This window comes from Cydia pomonella, chromosome 27 (genome assembly GCF_033807575.1).
Source record: "Cydia pomonella isolate Wapato2018A chromosome 27, ilCydPomo1, whole genome shotgun sequence".
Classification (NCBI taxonomy): domain Eukaryota; kingdom Metazoa; phylum Arthropoda; class Insecta; order Lepidoptera; family Tortricidae; genus Cydia; species Cydia pomonella.
In genome coordinates this window covers 4,392,336-4,411,062 of record NC_084729.1, presented here as the reverse complement: position 1 = coordinate 4,411,062, position 18,727 = coordinate 4,392,336, and the positions used below count along the sequence as shown (strand labels likewise).

The following is an 18,727-nucleotide window of genomic DNA, read 5'->3' as shown; positions in this document are numbered from 1 at the left end:
TTCATATAAAACACAGACTTAAAGATAGTGATTATTTACATGTGCCTGAACTAGGATTCCCTGTGTTTCAGGCTAGATATATGGCAAACTTTGTTCGTGTAAATTAATATTTACTTATTGAGTACATAATACAATAAAGATGGCGCCACTTTTTGATATTTAACAAATTTAACACACACATATCAGTGAAAGAATAAGGATCAAAGTCAAATAACGTTCTAAAAGTTTTAATAATGTGTCGTGGACAAAAACGTGGCTACTGGCTACAAAGTTTTCTTTGACAATACACCTCTATTCCAAATTCTCTTAGGTAGGAAGTAGCATCAGACTCACCATTGCTTCTCCTGCTCCCACAGCTCGGTGGTGTCGTGGATCCACGGGTTGGGGTACTCCGGGGGCGTGAGGAACATGTCGTACTCGGAGTATTGCTCGCAGTACGCTATGAAGCTGAAACATTACGGTAATGTTACATATACATACATAACTGTACCGAGTTAAAAAAAAAAAACCAAGCCCCAAACTACGCAAAACTAGTAACAATGGGTCCTAGGCGACGATATATATACGTATATAGATAAATACATATTTATACACATAGAAAACACCCATGACTCAGGAACAAATATCTGCGTTCATCACACAAATAAATGGCACACAAATAGATATATGATGACAGTAATAAAGGTACAATTTTAAGAGCACTATAAAAATGATGACCGGTATACGACCAATAATTTCAAAAATTTGCGGTAGTTTTAAAATGATTCCCGTTTCAGTAGGATTAATTATGTAATCGCATACTTACATTTCTGCAACCTTGCTGACGCGGACGTTGCGCCGTTCCATGCGAGCTCGCAACATCGCTAGATTCCGTCGAGCCGCTTCTACTTGCCGCTCTATGCTTGGCGTGGAAATCTGTGAAGGAAACATTACAATTTAAGCTTTGGCCGCCATTGCGTGATTTTAGTTTATGGCCCGATTGCGTTTAGTGATTTGTCACACACACCCACTGTGTCAGTTTAAAAAGGCGCGAAATTCATTTTTTTTTACGGACGTCAACACTTCGCGCCTACATTTTTTTTTTTGAAAATTGGGTATATAAATAAATAAATAATTATTATAGGACATTATTACACAAATTGACTAAGTCCCACAGTAAGCTCAATAAGGCTTGTGTTGTAGGTACCCTGACAATGATATATATCTTTATCTTTAAGGCCGCCGGTAAGAGACCGGAAATGCCGCCTCTTGATGTGCCGGTCATTTGTCTCAACGGTGCACCATTACAGAGAGTTTTTAGTTTTAAATATCTTGGGCATTATCTAACCGACGACCTTAAAGATCATTTAGATATTGAAAGAGAACGCAGGGCGCTGGCGGTGAGGAGTAATATGTTGGCCCGCAGGTTTGCTCGTTGCTCGAATCAAGTCAAAATCACGCTATTCAAAGCGTTCTGTCAGAGCTTCTATACGAGCAGCCTGTGGTTCAACTGCACTCAGCAGTCGCTCAGTGCCCTGAGAGTTCAATATAATAACGGCTTTCGGGCGTTGTTGAAGCTGCCCCGCTTCTGTAGTGCTTCAAAAATGTTTGCGGAGGCGCGCACAGACGGTTTTCACGCCATCATACGCAAAAGAACTGCCTCGCTAGTGAATAGGATGCGGAGCAGCTCTAACGGCATCCTGAAAATGTTTGTAGGAAAGCCTGATTCTCCCATGCACAAACATATTAATAAATTAATGATCATGGGTAGTTTAATTGCGTGAATTTTAATTTTGAATTTTAATTTAATGTAGTTATTTTATTGTGAATTTTAAGTTAATTTATTTATAATATTTGAATTTCAATTTAATTAATTAATTTATTTTTAAATATTAACAATATATTTTAAGTCACTATGTACCTAACCCCAATGGATCCTAGTTATCTAAATAAAGAAATTTTATTATTATTATTATATATAATATATAAAATTATAAATACTTAAATACATTGAAAACACCCATGACTCAGAAACAAATATCCGTGTTCATCACACAAATATATGCTCTTACCAGGACTTGAACCCGGGACCATCAGCTTCATAGGCAGGGTCACTACCCACTAGGCCAGACCGGTCGTCATATATATATATTTTTAAATATTTGCATAGAAATAAGTAATAATATGCTTAAATCTTACCTTGTTAGCCTCCGGAATGCACACAGTTATCTCAGGTTCTGAGGTTTCACCTTAAAAAACATTAGTTATAAATAGATTGTTATTAAAAACCACAATAAGAATTTTTCCAAGTTACATTATTTTCGCGGCGGAATACAATGAGGACCACATGGTTTTAATGTCAAATGTAAAAAAAATGTTTTAATAAACAACGCATCACGTTAGATACATTATGTATTTTTTTTATCAATTATTTTTACCGTTTTCTTTGATGGCGTTTTCAGCTTTCTTCTGAATTTCTTCTTCGCTTTCTTCGGGGTTAGTGATGGTCACTATTGGATTGTTCTGAAAAAAAAAATTGTAAATTTAATAGTTTTTGACTAACAGGCAAATGGGACCATACAAATTAATGGATAGGGATTTTTATTAGGTTCTTAATTGGGTTTAATATTCATTCATTTAAGGGCAAGTGTTACGGATGGACGATGCCAGAGTACCCAAACGCCTTCTAGAAGGCCGACCGGAAAGCCGCAGAGGTAAAGGCAGGCCCAAGCTCAGATGGTTGGACGGCGTATACCAAGATATCAGGAACTTAGAAGTAACAAATTGGAGAAGGAAAGCCACGAATAGATCGGACTGGAGAGATTTGCTTGACCAGGCTAAGGCCCGCCCGCGGTTGTAATGCCTCAGATGATAATGATGATTCATTCATTCATTTTCTTCAAAACTTCGCGAGGCAAAAGAAACGTTACTCTGTATATTTTACGGTTGAAATTCTATTAAAACAGTGTCTATTGTAATCCATTTCATCGTTCGTTTAGACCATTTGGTGGTGGAGATTTAGTTTGACTTTGTTCATACCTTAAGGTTAACTAAAATAGTACATTACGATACAAGTGCGAAAAATAGGAAATTCTAAACAAGTGGCGATAAATTAAAACACAACCGAAGGGTGTGTTTTAAATCGACACGAGTTGCGAATTACCTATTCGCACATGTATTGTACAACGTTTTACAGTACATATGGCCTTGTTCGACAGAGTAACGTAATGTGCTAATTTTCGGACTAGTGCGGCAAAGTAGTACTATATGTACTGTAATAGTATATTACGATACAAGTGCGAATTACCTATTCGCACATGTATCGTACAACGTTTTACAGTACATATGGCCCTTTAAATGTTCGACACAGTAACGTAATATGCTAATTTTCGCACTAGTGCGTTAAAGTAGTACCATATGTACTGTAAAAACATTTACCGTCAGGCAACAAAGGCAGATGCCTAGATAGGATCTACCAAACTAACATACATATAAACATACATTTAAAACTAAACACTATGTCGGCGACATACAAGCGTGGCTCCGTTGAATCGTCTTCTCTTGTGTCGGATTCGGCAGAACACGACACCCTTCGGTTATGACTAACATTGTTATTTCATACATTTGGGTGCTCATTATGGTTCAATTGGGCAGCAGTAGAGCAGTAGAGATTTGATTTGGACCGTGCCTTGAGATTATATTGCGTTAACCGCGTATCATGGGTATATTAGTTCAGTGTTAAGATATGGGCTTATTTTGTGGGGAAACTGTACGAATTTTAACATTGCATTCGTAGCACAGAAAAAATGTATACGTGCTATTTGTATAGCCCCATACAAGACATGCAAACCATCTTTCAAAAGACTTAGTATCTTACCGCTGCCATGTTTATACATCTTAGAAATCTGCATGTTTGTAAAGAAGCATATGTATTTATTTACAACAGCTGAAAGCGCCTCTACCAGAAATCAACGGGATCCTGGGAGGTTGGTTCATAATTGTGTTCCCAGGACAGCATTATATTCGAATCATTGTTTCGTTATGTGCATGAAACTTTTTAACAAGTTATAGACCAATAGTGGGACCGGATTTTTGCCCTATAAGTTTCGATAATTCTAAAGAGTGAAAAGTGATGTTTATCTGTTATGGGACATATTTTTAAGCATATTTGTAATATATGAAGAAAATTTAGAACGAGCGTTAGATATAAATAAGGTATTTATGTATTTTTATTGATGAATTTTGAATATTGAATTAAAGTACAAAATTTAAGCATCGTCTTTTATAATATGTATGAGGCTTTATGCTATCAAATTTTTAGAAAAAAAATCAACGTGCTACTTTGTCAAACTCAAATTAGCTTATTATTTTGTCAATATTGAATTAAAGTTTGAAAAATCCACAATATCATATCTAAATTCTTAAGTTAATAGGCAAGGCAAAAAATTAGAAGAGTAGGATATGTGCTTTACAATTAATATGCGTTTTTTGTCCTGTAAGATCTAATATTGAATTAAAGTCCGTAGAGATAAGTCTATTACTATAAAATAATATATGCAGCCATTTTATGGAAAGGTAGAAATATCTGTGTGTAGCTTGCATTGTAATAGTAAAATCAACTTAAAAAGGCGCGAAATTCATAACCACGCCGCGCTGGTCCGTCAACATGTCGGCTCGGCGCGCGGGAGCCTATCGTAGCCGACCTGGTGAGCGATAGATACCTCGCCCCGCCCGCGCCCCCCGCTCAGCTTCGCAAGCGCTGTTTGTCTTTTCTTTCAAATCATTCATTTGTTTGTTTATCGTGCACATAAATTAGATGCGGACATTACATGAATTTAATTATAGAATAAAAGTTATTATGACTTCAAAATGAGTGAAAAATGTTTGATATGTGTACTGTACTGACTTAGTAACAGAGAAAAAACGAGGAATTGAGCAGTTAATAACTGCGAGCAAATAATCTTTCTTGGTGATGGGAAAGTTAAATATTTCTACGGGAAGGAGGAACTACGTTTCCATAAAAAGTGTAGATTATACATTGAGTCGAAGGCTATACCGGCGTACAAAAGACTAATGGAGGTGGCATCAGAGGGCTTACCGCGTACCACGTTCGACGTGTTGCCTCCCTGTCATACTTACGTACGAATTTACAAGTGCGACAGAGAGGTAACACGTCGAACGTGGTTCGCGATAGGCCCTCAAATGTACAGCCAAGTGACGATGATGAAAATTACATTTTCAAAACTTTTGTCTTTTGGTACCATTGTGTTAGCCGCCTGTACTTACTTTCAACATATATTAGTAGTTTATGTTACTGCTACATAATAAAAGGCATTAAAATACACGAGTGTGGGCTTAGGAAACGAACGAAGTGAGTTTCTTAAAAAGATCACACGAGTGTTTTAATGCCTAATTATCTATTATATTACCTTTAAACGAGCAATTCTTGTATATATATATTTCCGGGATCTCGGAAACGGCTCTAACGATTTTGCTGAAATTTGGTATATGGGGGTTTTTGGGGGTAAACAATCGATCTAGATTAGTCTTATGTTTGGGAAAACGCGTGTTTTCGAGTTTTCATGCGTTTTTCTTTCGACGCAGAATATGGTCGCTAATTTCGTGTTGCCGGCCACTGTCCGTCTGGTCCAGCGGGTTAAGACGCGGACTGCTAAACGAGTGTTACGGGTTCGAATCTCGCCTGGTGACTAACTTTTGTTTTTTTTTATATGTTCAATTTTATATATAATTTTTTAATTTTTATTGTTTTAGACAAGTTTAATTTAGTAAAAGAATGTAGTTAAGATTATCACCTATACACCACCATATTACAATAAATAGTTAATTATAACCGAGCAAAGCTCGGTCGCCCAGGTACTGTATAGTTATTGCAGGTAGTTCGCAATCACATTTTTAGCACAGGCATTATAAGAGAGGTATGGGCATTGTAAATGTCATCTGGCTCTGTGTGGTAGGGCACAGCACAGCGGATGTCATTCCAGATCTAGAGCAGAACCCAACTGGGGAAGTACCTCCACCTTACAGAAAATCGCAGCCAAATAACACTAGACCCTACTCATAGTGTTGTGTTCCTGCCGGTGAGTAAGGTTGCCAGAGCTCAACGAGGGGTGGGAGGGTGTTAGGGTCGGCAACGCGCATGTAACTCCTTTGGAGTTGCAGGCGTACATAGGCTACGGATACTGCTTACCATCAGGCAGGCCGTATGCTTGTTTGCCACCGACGTAGTATAAAAATAAATAAAAAAAAACACACACAATTAAAATATTTCATATGACATGTGCTAATTATTTGTCTAAGTGTAAACAAAAATATATCATAATTATGATATCAATTTTCAAATTCAAAATGGCGGACATGTTTTATAACTTATTTTAAGAAATTATGACTTTAATGAAATGAAATTATGATTAAGAAAGACTTTAAAAAGCAAGAAATTGTTTCTTGCTTCTGTTTGTATATGTATCATGTAGTATTTGATGTTTTCATTATTTTTGAAAGTCCTCAGGGTGCCGATTACGAAAATGACATCCATTATGGAACCCAAGATGGCGGACATTCATTTTTCTTAAAAATTGGTATGGGTGTCATCTCCGAGGTTTTTCGAGGTTCCGATTACGAAAATGACGTCCATTTTGCAATCCAAGATGGCGAACATTATTTTTTCTTAAAAATCGATATGGGTGTCATCTCCGAGGTTCCTCGGGGATCCGATTACGAAAATGACGTTCATTTTGAAATCCAAGATGGCGGAAATTATTTTTTCTTAAGTCGATATGGGTGTCATATCCGGGGTTCCTCGGGATTCCGATTACGAAAATGACGTCTATTTTGAAATCCAAGATGGCGGACATTAATTTTTCTTAAAAATCGATTTGGGTGTCATCTCCGAGGTTCCTCGGGGTTCCGATTACGAAAATGACGTTCATTTTGAAATCCAAGATGGCGGACATTAATTTTTCTTAAAAATCGATATGGGTGTCATCTCCGAGGTTCCTCGGGGATCCGATTACGAAAATGACGTTCATTTTGAAATCCAAGATGGCGGAAATTATTTTTTCTTAAGTCGATATGGGTGTCATATCCGAGGTTCCTCGGGATTCCGATTACGAAAATGACGTCTATTTTGAAATCCAAGATGGCGGACATTAATTTTTCTTAAAAATCGATTTGGGTGTCATCTCCGAGGTTCCTCGGGGTTCCGATTACGAAAATGACGTTCATTTTGAAATCCAAGATGGCGGACATTCATTTTTTCTTAAAAATCAATATGGGTGTCATCTCCGAGGTACCTCGGGGATCCGATTACGAAAATGACGTTCATTTTGAAATCCAAGATGGCGGAAATTATTTTTTCTTAAAAGTCGATATGGGTGTCATATCCGAGGTTCCTCAGGATTCCGATTACGAAAATGACGTCTATTTTGAAATCCAAGATGGCGGACATTAATTTTTCTTAAAAATCGATATGGGTGTCATCTCCGAGGTTCCTCGGGGTTCCAATTACAAAAATGACGTCAATTTTGGCGGTTCTTGTTGGTGCAGATTTCAAAAATAGAGACCATTTTAGAATTAAAGGTGGTTGATATCACGGCTACACACATCGACACCCATTTCAAAAAGTAGCGTCCGCCATATTTATTTTCAAAATAGATGCCATTTTGAAATCTACACCCCTAAAAACCCAGAAAACAAAACCCATGACGACTTTTTCAAAAAAGTGACGTCCGCCATCTTTATTTCCAAAATAGACGTCATTTGTAAAATTAGTACACATACATCATACAACATGAAAACTAAAAACATTTCCATCCTCTTTTGGGCAGTTGTGTAAGTCTGTGATAACCCTAGGTAGGTATGGAGACCTTGAGCGGTGTCGGCATTTACGCAAACATCAAAGGCGTCGGCCCACTGTTACTTTTTACACTGTGCTTTTACTGTGTAAACGAAAACGTCACATGATATATCAAAAGAAAAGTTATTTTATCTTATACCTTTAAACGAGCAATTCTTGTATATATATACATATATATATATATATATATAAATATATATATATATATATATATTTCTGTGATCTCGGAAACGGCTCTAACGATTTCGCTGAAATTTGGTATATAGGGGTTTTTGTGGGTATACAATCTATCTAGATTAGTCTTATGTTTGGGAAAACGCGTGTTTTCGAGTTTTCATACGTTTTTCTTTCGACGCAGAATATGGTGACTAATTTCGTGTTGCCGGCCACTGTCCGTCTGGTCCAGCGGGTTAAGACGCGGACTGCTAAACGAGTGTTACGGGTTCGAATCTCGCCCGGTGACTAACTTTTGTTTTTTTTTTATATGTTCAAGTTTATATATAATTTTTTAATTTTTATTGTTTTACACAAGTTTAATTTAGTAAAAAAAAAAAATGACCTATGTAATAAGAAAAATCGACAATACATGGCGTTACTCTGTGACAAGTGCTGTAAGGTTAAAATCGATTGTAAATAATACTAATTGTCAGTTCACATTTTACTTTTTAAGTTTATGTAGATTATCACCACCATATTACAATAAATAGTTATAACCGAGCAAAGCTCGGTCGCCCAGGTACTAATATTACTAACTGTACTAGGTTGCCTTTTTAACAAGTTGGTCCAGTCCATGGTTGCCTACATTTTATATAAAAATCGGTTAATCTAGGCGACCATTAACTGGACCAACTTTTTTAATACGGCAACTTTCAAATAAGCTTTCATTTGATATATCATACGATGAAATAACAAACAAAAAAACTATCCGTACGCAATCTTACAAGGCAACCTACTTGAAATGTATCACTGTGAATTTTGTTTTACATTTATTTCTTATCAGAAATAAATAACATGAGGGTGCATATACCTTATAACGTATCTCTATATAACTATCGGTTATCAATATTAGCATTAGCGGTTAACAACAACATTCCCCTTAAAACAAATAACTATCGCGAGGAAAATACCAAGTCCAAACATCTGAAAAACATCGGGAAAGAAAAGCTGCAACTGGCTTTTAAAATGGTACAAGGAAGGGTGGTCATCTGTATGAGAATGTGTTTTTTTGTCTCTATTTGACCCAATGGTTGACTGGTAGAGAATGCCTTTTGGCATTAAGTCCGCCATTTGTGTTTTTTTTTGTTTGTGCAATAAAGTTTAAATAAATAAATAATATTCATGTAACGCGATAACGAATTCTACGTGAACGAAACCGCGGGCAATACCTATTATAGTAACAACAAAATAACAATTTTCCATTGCTATTAATTTAAAACACGCTTTAGGATTTTTTTTGATGGACCGTAGACGCAGTCAAGGGCACCCCGCTCCCCACTACCGTTGTTCGCTGCCTCCTGCCACAGCGCGCGGCGCGCGCAAACTTGCCGCGCGTTTGAAACGTAACGTATTTATATAAGCAAGGAATGCATACATATCAGTAATGAGTGTCGCCGTGATTTTATATTTCTAAATTTTTGTTTAGTAACTGAGATCATTGTTGATGATCGATTATTATTAACTCTACAAACTTTAATTCAATATCAGCTATACTGCTTAACCTGAAATCAATATCTAGACAAGCACATTGTCTACATGTCTAACTTTTTACTAGAATACTAAGTTGATCGATAATATCGTAATTTTGCAATATCAGCAACTCTAATTCTATATTTACAAAATAACTCGTGTTTTTACGTTTACCAGAAAGCAGCTGTTCCAGATTTCTAAAAACTGAAAATTGTACATAAATTGAAGTGTTATTCGATATGCTAAAGTTTTCTGTAACTTTAATTCTATATTTACTTAGTTATTAGCAAAAATTAAAATATTTAAATATAACCGAAAGCTCAATCTTAAAATTTCTAACTTTTTACCAAAGTATTATTTAACATACTCCCAATGACATATCAAAAAAGAAAAAACTTTAATATTATCGAAACCCATTTTTGTTCAACCGCTGGTCTATTACCAAAATCTATAAGAGAACTGCCTGTACATAGATTTAGAAACAAATTAATGAAGCTGATAAAAGCTATTATAGTGTAAATGATTTCCTCTCTGAAGATATACAGCCAGATTTGTAGTAGTTTTAAGATTTTTGCATGCTAGTACAACCTGTTTAGTACAAATAGCAGAATAAGCAACCAATTGTCACTTACCACCTAAGACACTTTTGTACCTACTTATTCTTTGCAAATAAATAAATACAAATACAATACAGTACAATATGACTGTAATATGGTTCTATTTGGTTTCTCATACGGTCCATTTGGTGTTTTGGCCTTGATTTTGAACCTCACCTTGAGGTTATGCTGCTGGATGAGCTCCTGGCACTGCCGCATCCGTTTGGCCTTGAGCGCGTTGATGCGGGACAGCTTTTTAGGGTCCAACTCCGTGGTGTTCACGCAACCGGGCTGTAAAAGATAACTAGATTGGTCTTCGGTCACATCACCCACACTTTTGTACATTTTTGCTAAAACGCGAAGATGGTAGGAAGATATTTTAGTTTAAAAAGAACTTACCATCGGGCGATGAACGTCCCAGAAGGCTCTCTCCTGGCTATCCAGGACTTTCCTCTCAAGCTTATCGCGTTTCTTGTCCACCTGCACGAAAGTTTACGCAAAAAATTTATAACACGACATAAAATAGCAACAGTATAGTGCGATAGTTCATATTTTTAAATAATCTACTTAAAAGGAAAACGCATTAGGGAGAAAATTAGATGAGGGAGCCATGGCCAGGTTTTGAGAGTGCATGCAATTTTGATATTTGCGTTATTTCGGAAGTTTCTGATTATATATTTCGACACATAGGGATCTTTTGTCCAGTTGCTCCCTTAGGAAAGATCCGTCAGCTACTCAAGTGCTTTTTCGACCATTTCCATATGCCAGACGATGGAGATCATGGGTAGCATTTTGAATTCCTTTGGTTCCAGATAGTCTGCTCCAAATTCCTTTATTCTTTGTCTGGCGAGGGCGTGAGATTCACACATTAGGTGTATTACTGTCTCTTCTTCTTCGCCACACATTCGATAATCGGTGTTGTCGCAGAGCCCTATCTTGGCCTAAACTTCTTTGACCCCATAATGACCAGTTAACACCCCTGTTATAGTTTGGAGTTGTCTGCTAAGTTTCCATAGCTTTTTGCTCCAACCGGAGTCTACTCCTAGCATAAAGAGCTTTGAGTGCTTTAGACCCGTCAGTCTGTCCCATTCTCTTTGATGTTTGGTCTTAGTGTGGTCTTTATAGCCGTTATTATGGTTCCTGAGAGCTGATACGGTTACTTGCTGATCCGGCTCTGGCAAGTTCATCTGCATTTTCATTGCTTGCATAGTCCAGAGTCCCATTTTTGTAAATACATACCTTGCTCTGGGCCTTGGTCTGCATAAAGATGAACTCCCATTTCCGGCTGAACATCTTCTGAAGCCGGGCGAGGGATTCGGCCTCGTAGTCAGCCAGCTCGAGCCGAGCTTCGTTCTGCATCGTCCGCTTGCACAGGTAGTCCCGTTTTAATAAATACATATCTTGCTCTGGGCTTCAGCCTGCATGAAGATGAACTCCAACTTCCGGCTGAACATCTTCTGAAGCCGGGCGAGAGACTCGGCCTCGTAGTCAGCCAGCTCCAGTCGAGCTTTGTTTCACATCGTCCACTTGCACAGGTAGTCCTGTTTTAGTACATACATACCTTGCTTTGGGCCTCGGCCTGCATGAAGATGAACTCCCACTTCCGGCTGAACATCTTCTGAAGCCGGGCGAGAAATTCGGCCTCGTAGTCAGCCAGCTCCAGTCGAGCTCTGTTTCCCATCGTCCACTTGCACAGGTAGTCCCGTTTTAGTAAATACATACCTTGCTTTGGGCCTCGGCCTGCATGAAGATGAACTCCCACTTCCGGCTGAACATCTTCTGAAGCCGGGCGAGAGATTCGGCCTCGTAGTCAGCCAGCTCCAGTCGAGCTTTGTTTCGCATCGTCCACTTGCACAGGTAGTCCTTTTTTAGTACATACATACCTTGCTTTGGGCCTCGGCCTGCATGAAGATGAACTCCCACTTCCGGCTGAACATCTTCTGAAGCCGGGCGAGAGATTCGGCCTCGTAGTCAGCCAGCTCCAGTCGAGCTTTGTTTCCCATCGTCCACTTGCACAGGTAGTCCTGTTTTAGTACATACATACCTTGCTTTGGGCCTCAGCCTGCATGAAGATGAACTCCCACTTCCGGCTGAACATCTTCTGGAGCCGGGCGAGAGATTCGGCCTCGTAGTCAGCCAGCTCCAGTCGAGCTTTGTTTTGCATCGTCCGCTTGCACAGGTACACCGCTGAAATAAAGCATAATGAATCATCAGCTCCATAAACTGTGGCATTCTACTAAAATTTTATCATTTTAAAATGATTTGAGTTTCTGGTTTGAGAGTGTCTCTGTTTATCTGTGAAGCTGGCAGAAAGTGTGTCTATTCGTTGAAACTTACCATAGTCAGTGTTTTCGGGTTCCCACTGGTTAGAAGGCCAGAAATATGGTGTTTGGAATCTGTAATAAAAGTAATAATAAAACATGAATATCTGGTAATATTAAAGGTATAGATAGTAATATTCCGTCGCCCACTGATTTTAACTATAGCAATTAGACAACGTAGGGTAGCTTGTGGTTAGCTAACTGAGTAGCAGTAGGGGAGTAGCGACCCCACGTATTGGAGCGCTACTGAGGGAATTCTGATACCTGACAGGTGGGTGGGTGAACCAGGGCCCTATGATTTACATTGAAAATTGCATTAAAAAAATGCGACATGTTTTATAATATTTTTTACAGTACATATGGTGCTACTTTATAGCACTAGTGCGAAAATTAGCATATTAAGTTACAGTGTCAAACATTTAAAAGGCCATATGTACTGTAAAACGTTGTACGATACACGTGCGAATAAGTAATTCGCAACTCGTGTCGATTTAAAACACTCCCTTCGGCCGTGTTTTAATTTATTGCCACTCGTTTCGTATTTCCTATTTTTCGCACTTGTATCTACAGTACATATGGTGCTACGTTACCGCACTAGTGCGATAATAAGCACATTACGTAATTATGTCGAAAATGTAAAGGACCAAATGTACTGTAAAACGTTGTACGCTACATGTGCGAATATTTTTCGCACTTATATCGTAATGTGCTATTAAGCGACACAATGTTTTGTGAGACGTGTGAGGAAATAGTGACCTTGGCCTCTCCAATATATATGTATGTCTGATAGTTACTACCATACTTACTTTTCTTTTTGGTTGTGGTCGTCTATAGGGAACAGGTAGCCGTGGGCCGCGAGTAAGTGAGCGAGGTGTAGGCCGTCTCTTTTTAGCAGACAGTATTGTACCTGTAGTAAGTGTAGTGTTTCCGCACAGTACGGTTATGGTCGTGTATAGGGAACAGGTAGCCGAGGGCAGCGAGTGAGCGAGGTGTAGGCCGTCTCTTTCTAGCAGACAGTATTGTACCTGTAGTAAGTGTTGTCATTCTGCACAGTAAGGTTGTGATCGTCTATAGGGAACAGGTATCCGTGGGCGCGAGTGAGCGAGTTGTAGGCCGTCTCTTTCTAGCAGACAGTATTGTACCTGTAGTAAGTGTTGTCATTCCGCACAGTAAGGTTGTGGTCGTCTATAGGGAACAGGTAGCCGTGGGCCGCGAGTAAGTGAGCGAGGTGTAGGGCGTCCCTCTCTTCAAGAGTGAGATGACGCATCAGCCAGTTTACTAGGTCCGTGCCGGTGAATACCTAAAAACACGATATTATTATTAAAAATAAAAACCACGGCCATATGTCAGCACCATGTAATTGGTAGAAAAATCCTCCTCAGACCCAGAAAGAGTTGTTTTTTTTAACTATTTCTTTACTCTATAAGAATTGTTACTCTGAAGTTCAGAATAGATTGTGGATTATGTACAAACATTTGTATGCGGGGTCAGACGTATGTCTCTCCGCGCCGCCCGGTCTGCACCAGATCTGGTGTCGCATATAAATATGTCTAAAGCAAGTAAACACTACATCGGAGATAATTGCAGAAACAATTTAAAAAATAATATATATCTAATCCAATCGACAACGTTTGGGCATGAAGTATACCTAAACAGGTATTTTTAATGCTTGGGCATGAAGTATACCTAAACAGGTATTTTTAAATATCTATCTATCTAATGCAGTTTATGCAGTGAGCTTTCTGTACGTAGTACTATTATTTATTCGGGGTCTTAGGAGGCTATGAACTATTGCATGAGTGTCAAAAATCCGTTTCAGACGCAACATACATTCGGAATACGCATTTGTATGGAGTACACAAACACACAAACGCTGTATTCCAATTTTTCCCCGCCCGACGTGACCGCCACCATAGCAGTGGACTCTCGTATCATATATATAAGTGTGTGACGCAGTTTTGACATTATTTCGAAAATCGCCCGTTGTAATGTATAGAGTTTTATGTCAGTTGTTAAATATGTAGCGCACGCGATGTTACATCTGCCATAAAATTCCATACAGTACAAACAATCGGCGTATGCACACACATCAAAGTGTAATGACTCGGGTTCTTGAATTCGATGATAGATAAAACAATTGGTGACAGTTAACTTTACAGTATAATAATTAAAAATACAACAAAAACCTTAAATACTAAAATAAAGTTGAAATAGACACAGTGCACGATACTGCCAAAATAGCCAAGAGATTTTCGTCGATGACTAAAACTAACAGAAACTCTTGTTTACGTAAATTACATAAAAGCCAAAAAAATTAAAATAAAAACAAAATGAATGAAGATAAAAGTAAGACACTAAATACAAACAAAAATAAAAGAAACAAAAAGACTTCGCCTTTGCAGGAAGCGAACCCGGAACATTTGCTTAGCAGCCGAGTACTTGAGCCTCTAGTCCAAATCGTCTTATGACACTATGGCGAAATTGCGGTACGTATCCTCTGCAGTGTTATTCCGGGAGTTTTTGTTTAAATTCCCAGAAACGAATTCGACAGGAAGGGCGTTCCCGTATGCTGTGAACAAAGTGTCGCACAGTGAGTGTGAATAACACTTTAATATAAAATCCTTCCATGATCACAGAGTGACATCAATAAAGCGAATTGATCAGCCGGTACACTTACCCCGTGACTAATTCTGGAACTCACACGCACAAATATCACAACAAACTCCAATCGATACTATTATGGTCTACGATGTCCGTAAAACTACATGTTTTTATTAGTCTCCGTCTTATTAACGGCGTAACATTTTCTCCCCTTTTGTTCTGTCTTCTGCCGGTCGTCCGCGTTTTTTTCGCGACACCCTCAATTTCCAAATGTCTATTATCGGTGTCACTTGTTTACCAGTTCTCAACCCGCTGACCACTAGTCTGCTGCTAGTTGCGGAAAGATGGCGTTACTATGTAATATGTGACTTATGGCGCTACTACTTGCCGTGATGCGTTTGCGTATATTGCGCATGCATCACATATCCCCTCACCTCTGAGGAATCCGACTGGATTCACCCTATCCGTTTTAAATCGCTAGCGTGCCAGGTTCCCAAATCTTTCCCTTTAAGACCCCGAAGTCTATAGACATCATTGGAAACCTTATTCGCAATAACAGCTTTTTCAAATTTAGGTGCTAACTTGCCCATGAAACTTTTGTCCGCACATGAGAGATGTTTGGTACGCTTCAACACGAGATCACCTTGTTTATAGTCACACGTCCGTCGCCGGAGGTTGTAACGCTTGGCGTTGGCTTCATAAGATTTCCTCATATTCTCACGAACGTCTTCATATATTTTGCTACGTAGGTTAAAATTTCGCTGAAACCGCTCTTGGTTAATAGTTATGTGATCTTTAGGCTCAAAGTTATACGCTTTCGATCCTTGTATCGCCGTCTCCCGACCAAAAAAAAGGTAGGCCGGAGTTCTTTCCGTCACTTCGTGTACTGAAGTGTTTACTGCGTGGGCAATGTGAGATATGTACCTATCCCATTCTCTGTGATTATCTTCAACATAGGAGGCGATCGCCACTCCAATTACTTTATTTACACGCTCAGTTGGATTTGCTTGTGGATGGTAATACGGTGTATACCAAAGTTTTGCTCCATAGCCGGACACTAGGTCTTTGAATTCGTTCGACACGAACTGTTTCCCATTGTCACAAATTATCACATTAGGCACTCCGTACACTAAAAATATCTTTTCCTCTAAAATTTGCGAGATAGCTGATGCCTTTCCATTTCTTAAAGGGAATAAAAAACAAAATTTGCTGAACCAGCATGTAATGACCAAAAGCATGGTATTGCCGCACTTTGACCTTGGAAAGGGCCCCATCAGGTCCATAGATACCATTTGAAAAGGCTCTGTTACTTCTCGCTGTCTGCCCATTAAACCAGACGGTTTCAATTGGGAATACTTGTACTTTGCGCACACCTCACATTTCCGTACATGGTTCTTAACGTCTTTGATCAACGACGGCCAGAAGTAGTGTTGTCTGACTCGATTTACAGATTTCTTAACACCCAAATGTCCTGCAGTAGGATCATCATGACATTCCCTCATAATCTGTTCTCTAAGTTTTTCTGGTATGACAAGCTTCCAATCGTAGTTTTCGTCTGGGAATTGTTTTAGCTTGAGGCATCTCCATAGCTGGCCTTGGTTGATCTCCCACTCTGGTCCATTAGCCCCCGCTGTGACTTTGGCCTCTTCGGACTTGTACCAGTCGTCTTTAACTTCTGGCGTAATTTCTAGAAGGTCAATATCCTCCGTAATAGCTCTCGACAAGGCATCAGGCACAGTGTTAAACTTTCCTTTGCGGTGGACAATTTCATAATCAAATTGTTGTAATCGCATGGCCCATCTTGCTAGCCGCCCATGAGGGTCCTTATTGCGATGCAACCATTGGAGAGCGCTATGATCCGAGATGACCTTGAAATGAGTTCCTTCAATATAAGGCCGAAACTGTTCAACCGCATGCAGAACACTCAGCAGTTCTCGCTCGGATGCCGAATAACTGCATTCCCTTTCCGTCAATTTTCGACTAGTGTAAGCAATCGGTATTTCCATATCCTCAATCTCTTGAATTAAAACTCCACCAGTACCCCTATTGGAAGCATCACACTGAACCGAAAAAGGTTTTGTGAAATCCGGTACTCTTAGCACAGGCGCAGAGGTGAGAGCCGTTTTCAGACTGAGGAATGCCTGTTGCGCTTCTCCGTTCCACAGAACCTGCTTTCCCTTCTTTCCTCCTTTCGTCAAGTCATGCAATGGGGCCGCCACAATGGCAAAGTTTGGTACGAAGCGCCGATACCAGCTGGCCAAGCCAATAAAGCGCTTCAACTCTGAATAAGTAGTGGGCCGAGGATAATCAAGAATGGCTCTAACCTTGTCTGGATCTGTTCGTAGCCCCTCCTTGTCGACTATATAACCCAAGTACTTCAGAGATGGTCTTGCGAAGGCGCACTTCTCAAGATTTATGGTCAGACCTGCCTCTTTCAGTTTGTCCCTAACAAAAGCCAGTGACGATAAATGATCTTCAAAGTTACCATTACAAACTACTATATCGTCCAAATAGGTAAATATTTTACCTTCATACTCGGGTGGAAACAGCCGATCCATCAGACGCTGTTGAGTTTGAGAAGCATTGCAGAGACCAAAAGGCATGACCTTAAATTGGTAAAGGCCCTTACCCGCGAGGCCAAAAGCAGTTTTTTCTTTACTAGAGTCTTCTAAGGGTATCTGCCAAAACGCAGAACGTAAATCGATAGTCGACAAAAACTGCGCGTTCTTTAAGCTGTCTAAAATAGTGGTCACCCTCGGCAACGGGTAAGAGTCTTTTACTGTCACTTTATTTAATTGACGGCTGTCAAGGCACAACCGATTTTTACCCGATGCCTTTTTTACTAACAGAACCGGAGAACGCCAAGAGCTGAACGAAGGTTCAATTACATCATTATCAAGCATATCTTGGATCTCCTTCTCCAGTTCCCGCATAATAGGCGGAGCGAAAGGATATTGTCGCTGGCTGGTAGGTAAGCTATCTCCTGTGTCAATCCTATGACTAATGAGCGATGTCCTCCCTAATCCCTTTCCTATATCCCTACCCATCTCTTCCAGTAGAACACCTAAACGCTGTTTTTGGCTGTCATCTAACTCATCTTGCGAAACCACCGAGCTTACTACTGCTATCTCCGATATTTCCGTAGCCAGCTTCTGCTCCGCCACTGTCAACCCAAAGGCGTCCCAAAAGCTAATACCTAATATGATTTCATGTTTTGATGGGTCCATGACAAAAAAAGGAACCACCCTGAATTCTCCTCGAAACTGTATCGGCAGATGGACTATAGTATCAATCGTCAGAACGGATGCATCAGCTATAGATATGTCCTGCGCGGCCACCTTTTGTGCCGTCAAGCCTAAGCTTGTGATCTTTGCACAAAAGTTTCGAGAAATTACCGAAATTGAAGCTCCGCAGTCCAAGAGAGCCAGGAATTGCTGGTTCAAGATTCTTATATCTGCGTAGTACCGTCTATCCCTATGACTGCGCTGTATGTTGCATATTTCGCCAGTCCTAAAATATCTAGAGACAGTATTTAGCCATTGCTGCCAGTCATCCGGTACAGAATGACTTATTTTTGCGGGGTCGAATCGGCAGGCATCGACTCCGACTGACCGTTTCCCTCATTCGCCTTACTGCAAGAACATTTCTGTACAGTATTCCCAAAACGGCCG

The 18,727-nt window shown here is 39.5% G+C and overlaps 1 protein-coding gene and 1 long non-coding RNA gene across 2 annotated transcripts in view; one reads left to right on the top strand and one right to left on the bottom strand.

The window, feature by feature from the left end:
- LOC133532444 (uncharacterized) overlaps positions 1–18,727 on the top strand; it is a 77,870-nt gene that overhangs the window by 14,968 nt on the left and 44,175 nt on the right. The window lies entirely within an intron of this gene.
- LOC133532422 (regulator of G-protein signaling 7) overlaps positions 1–18,727 on the bottom strand; it is a 37,974-nt gene that overhangs the window by 12,716 nt on the left and 6,531 nt on the right. Inside the window, exons 4-12 of the mRNA XM_061871086.1 lie at positions 13,598–13,755; positions 12,472–12,530; positions 12,179–12,321; positions 10,534–10,614; positions 10,312–10,425; positions 2,418–2,502; positions 2,179–2,228; positions 806–915; positions 334–447 (exon numbers count right to left, since the gene is read on the bottom strand). Of these exons, the coding sequence (XP_061727070.1) occupies positions 334–447; positions 806–915; positions 2,179–2,228; positions 2,418–2,502; positions 10,312–10,425; positions 10,534–10,614; positions 12,179–12,321; positions 12,472–12,530; positions 13,598–13,755 (914 nt within the window). The remainder of the gene's footprint in view (positions 1–333; positions 448–805; positions 916–2,178; positions 2,229–2,417; positions 2,503–10,311; positions 10,426–10,533; positions 10,615–12,178; positions 12,322–12,471; positions 12,531–13,597; positions 13,756–18,727) is intronic.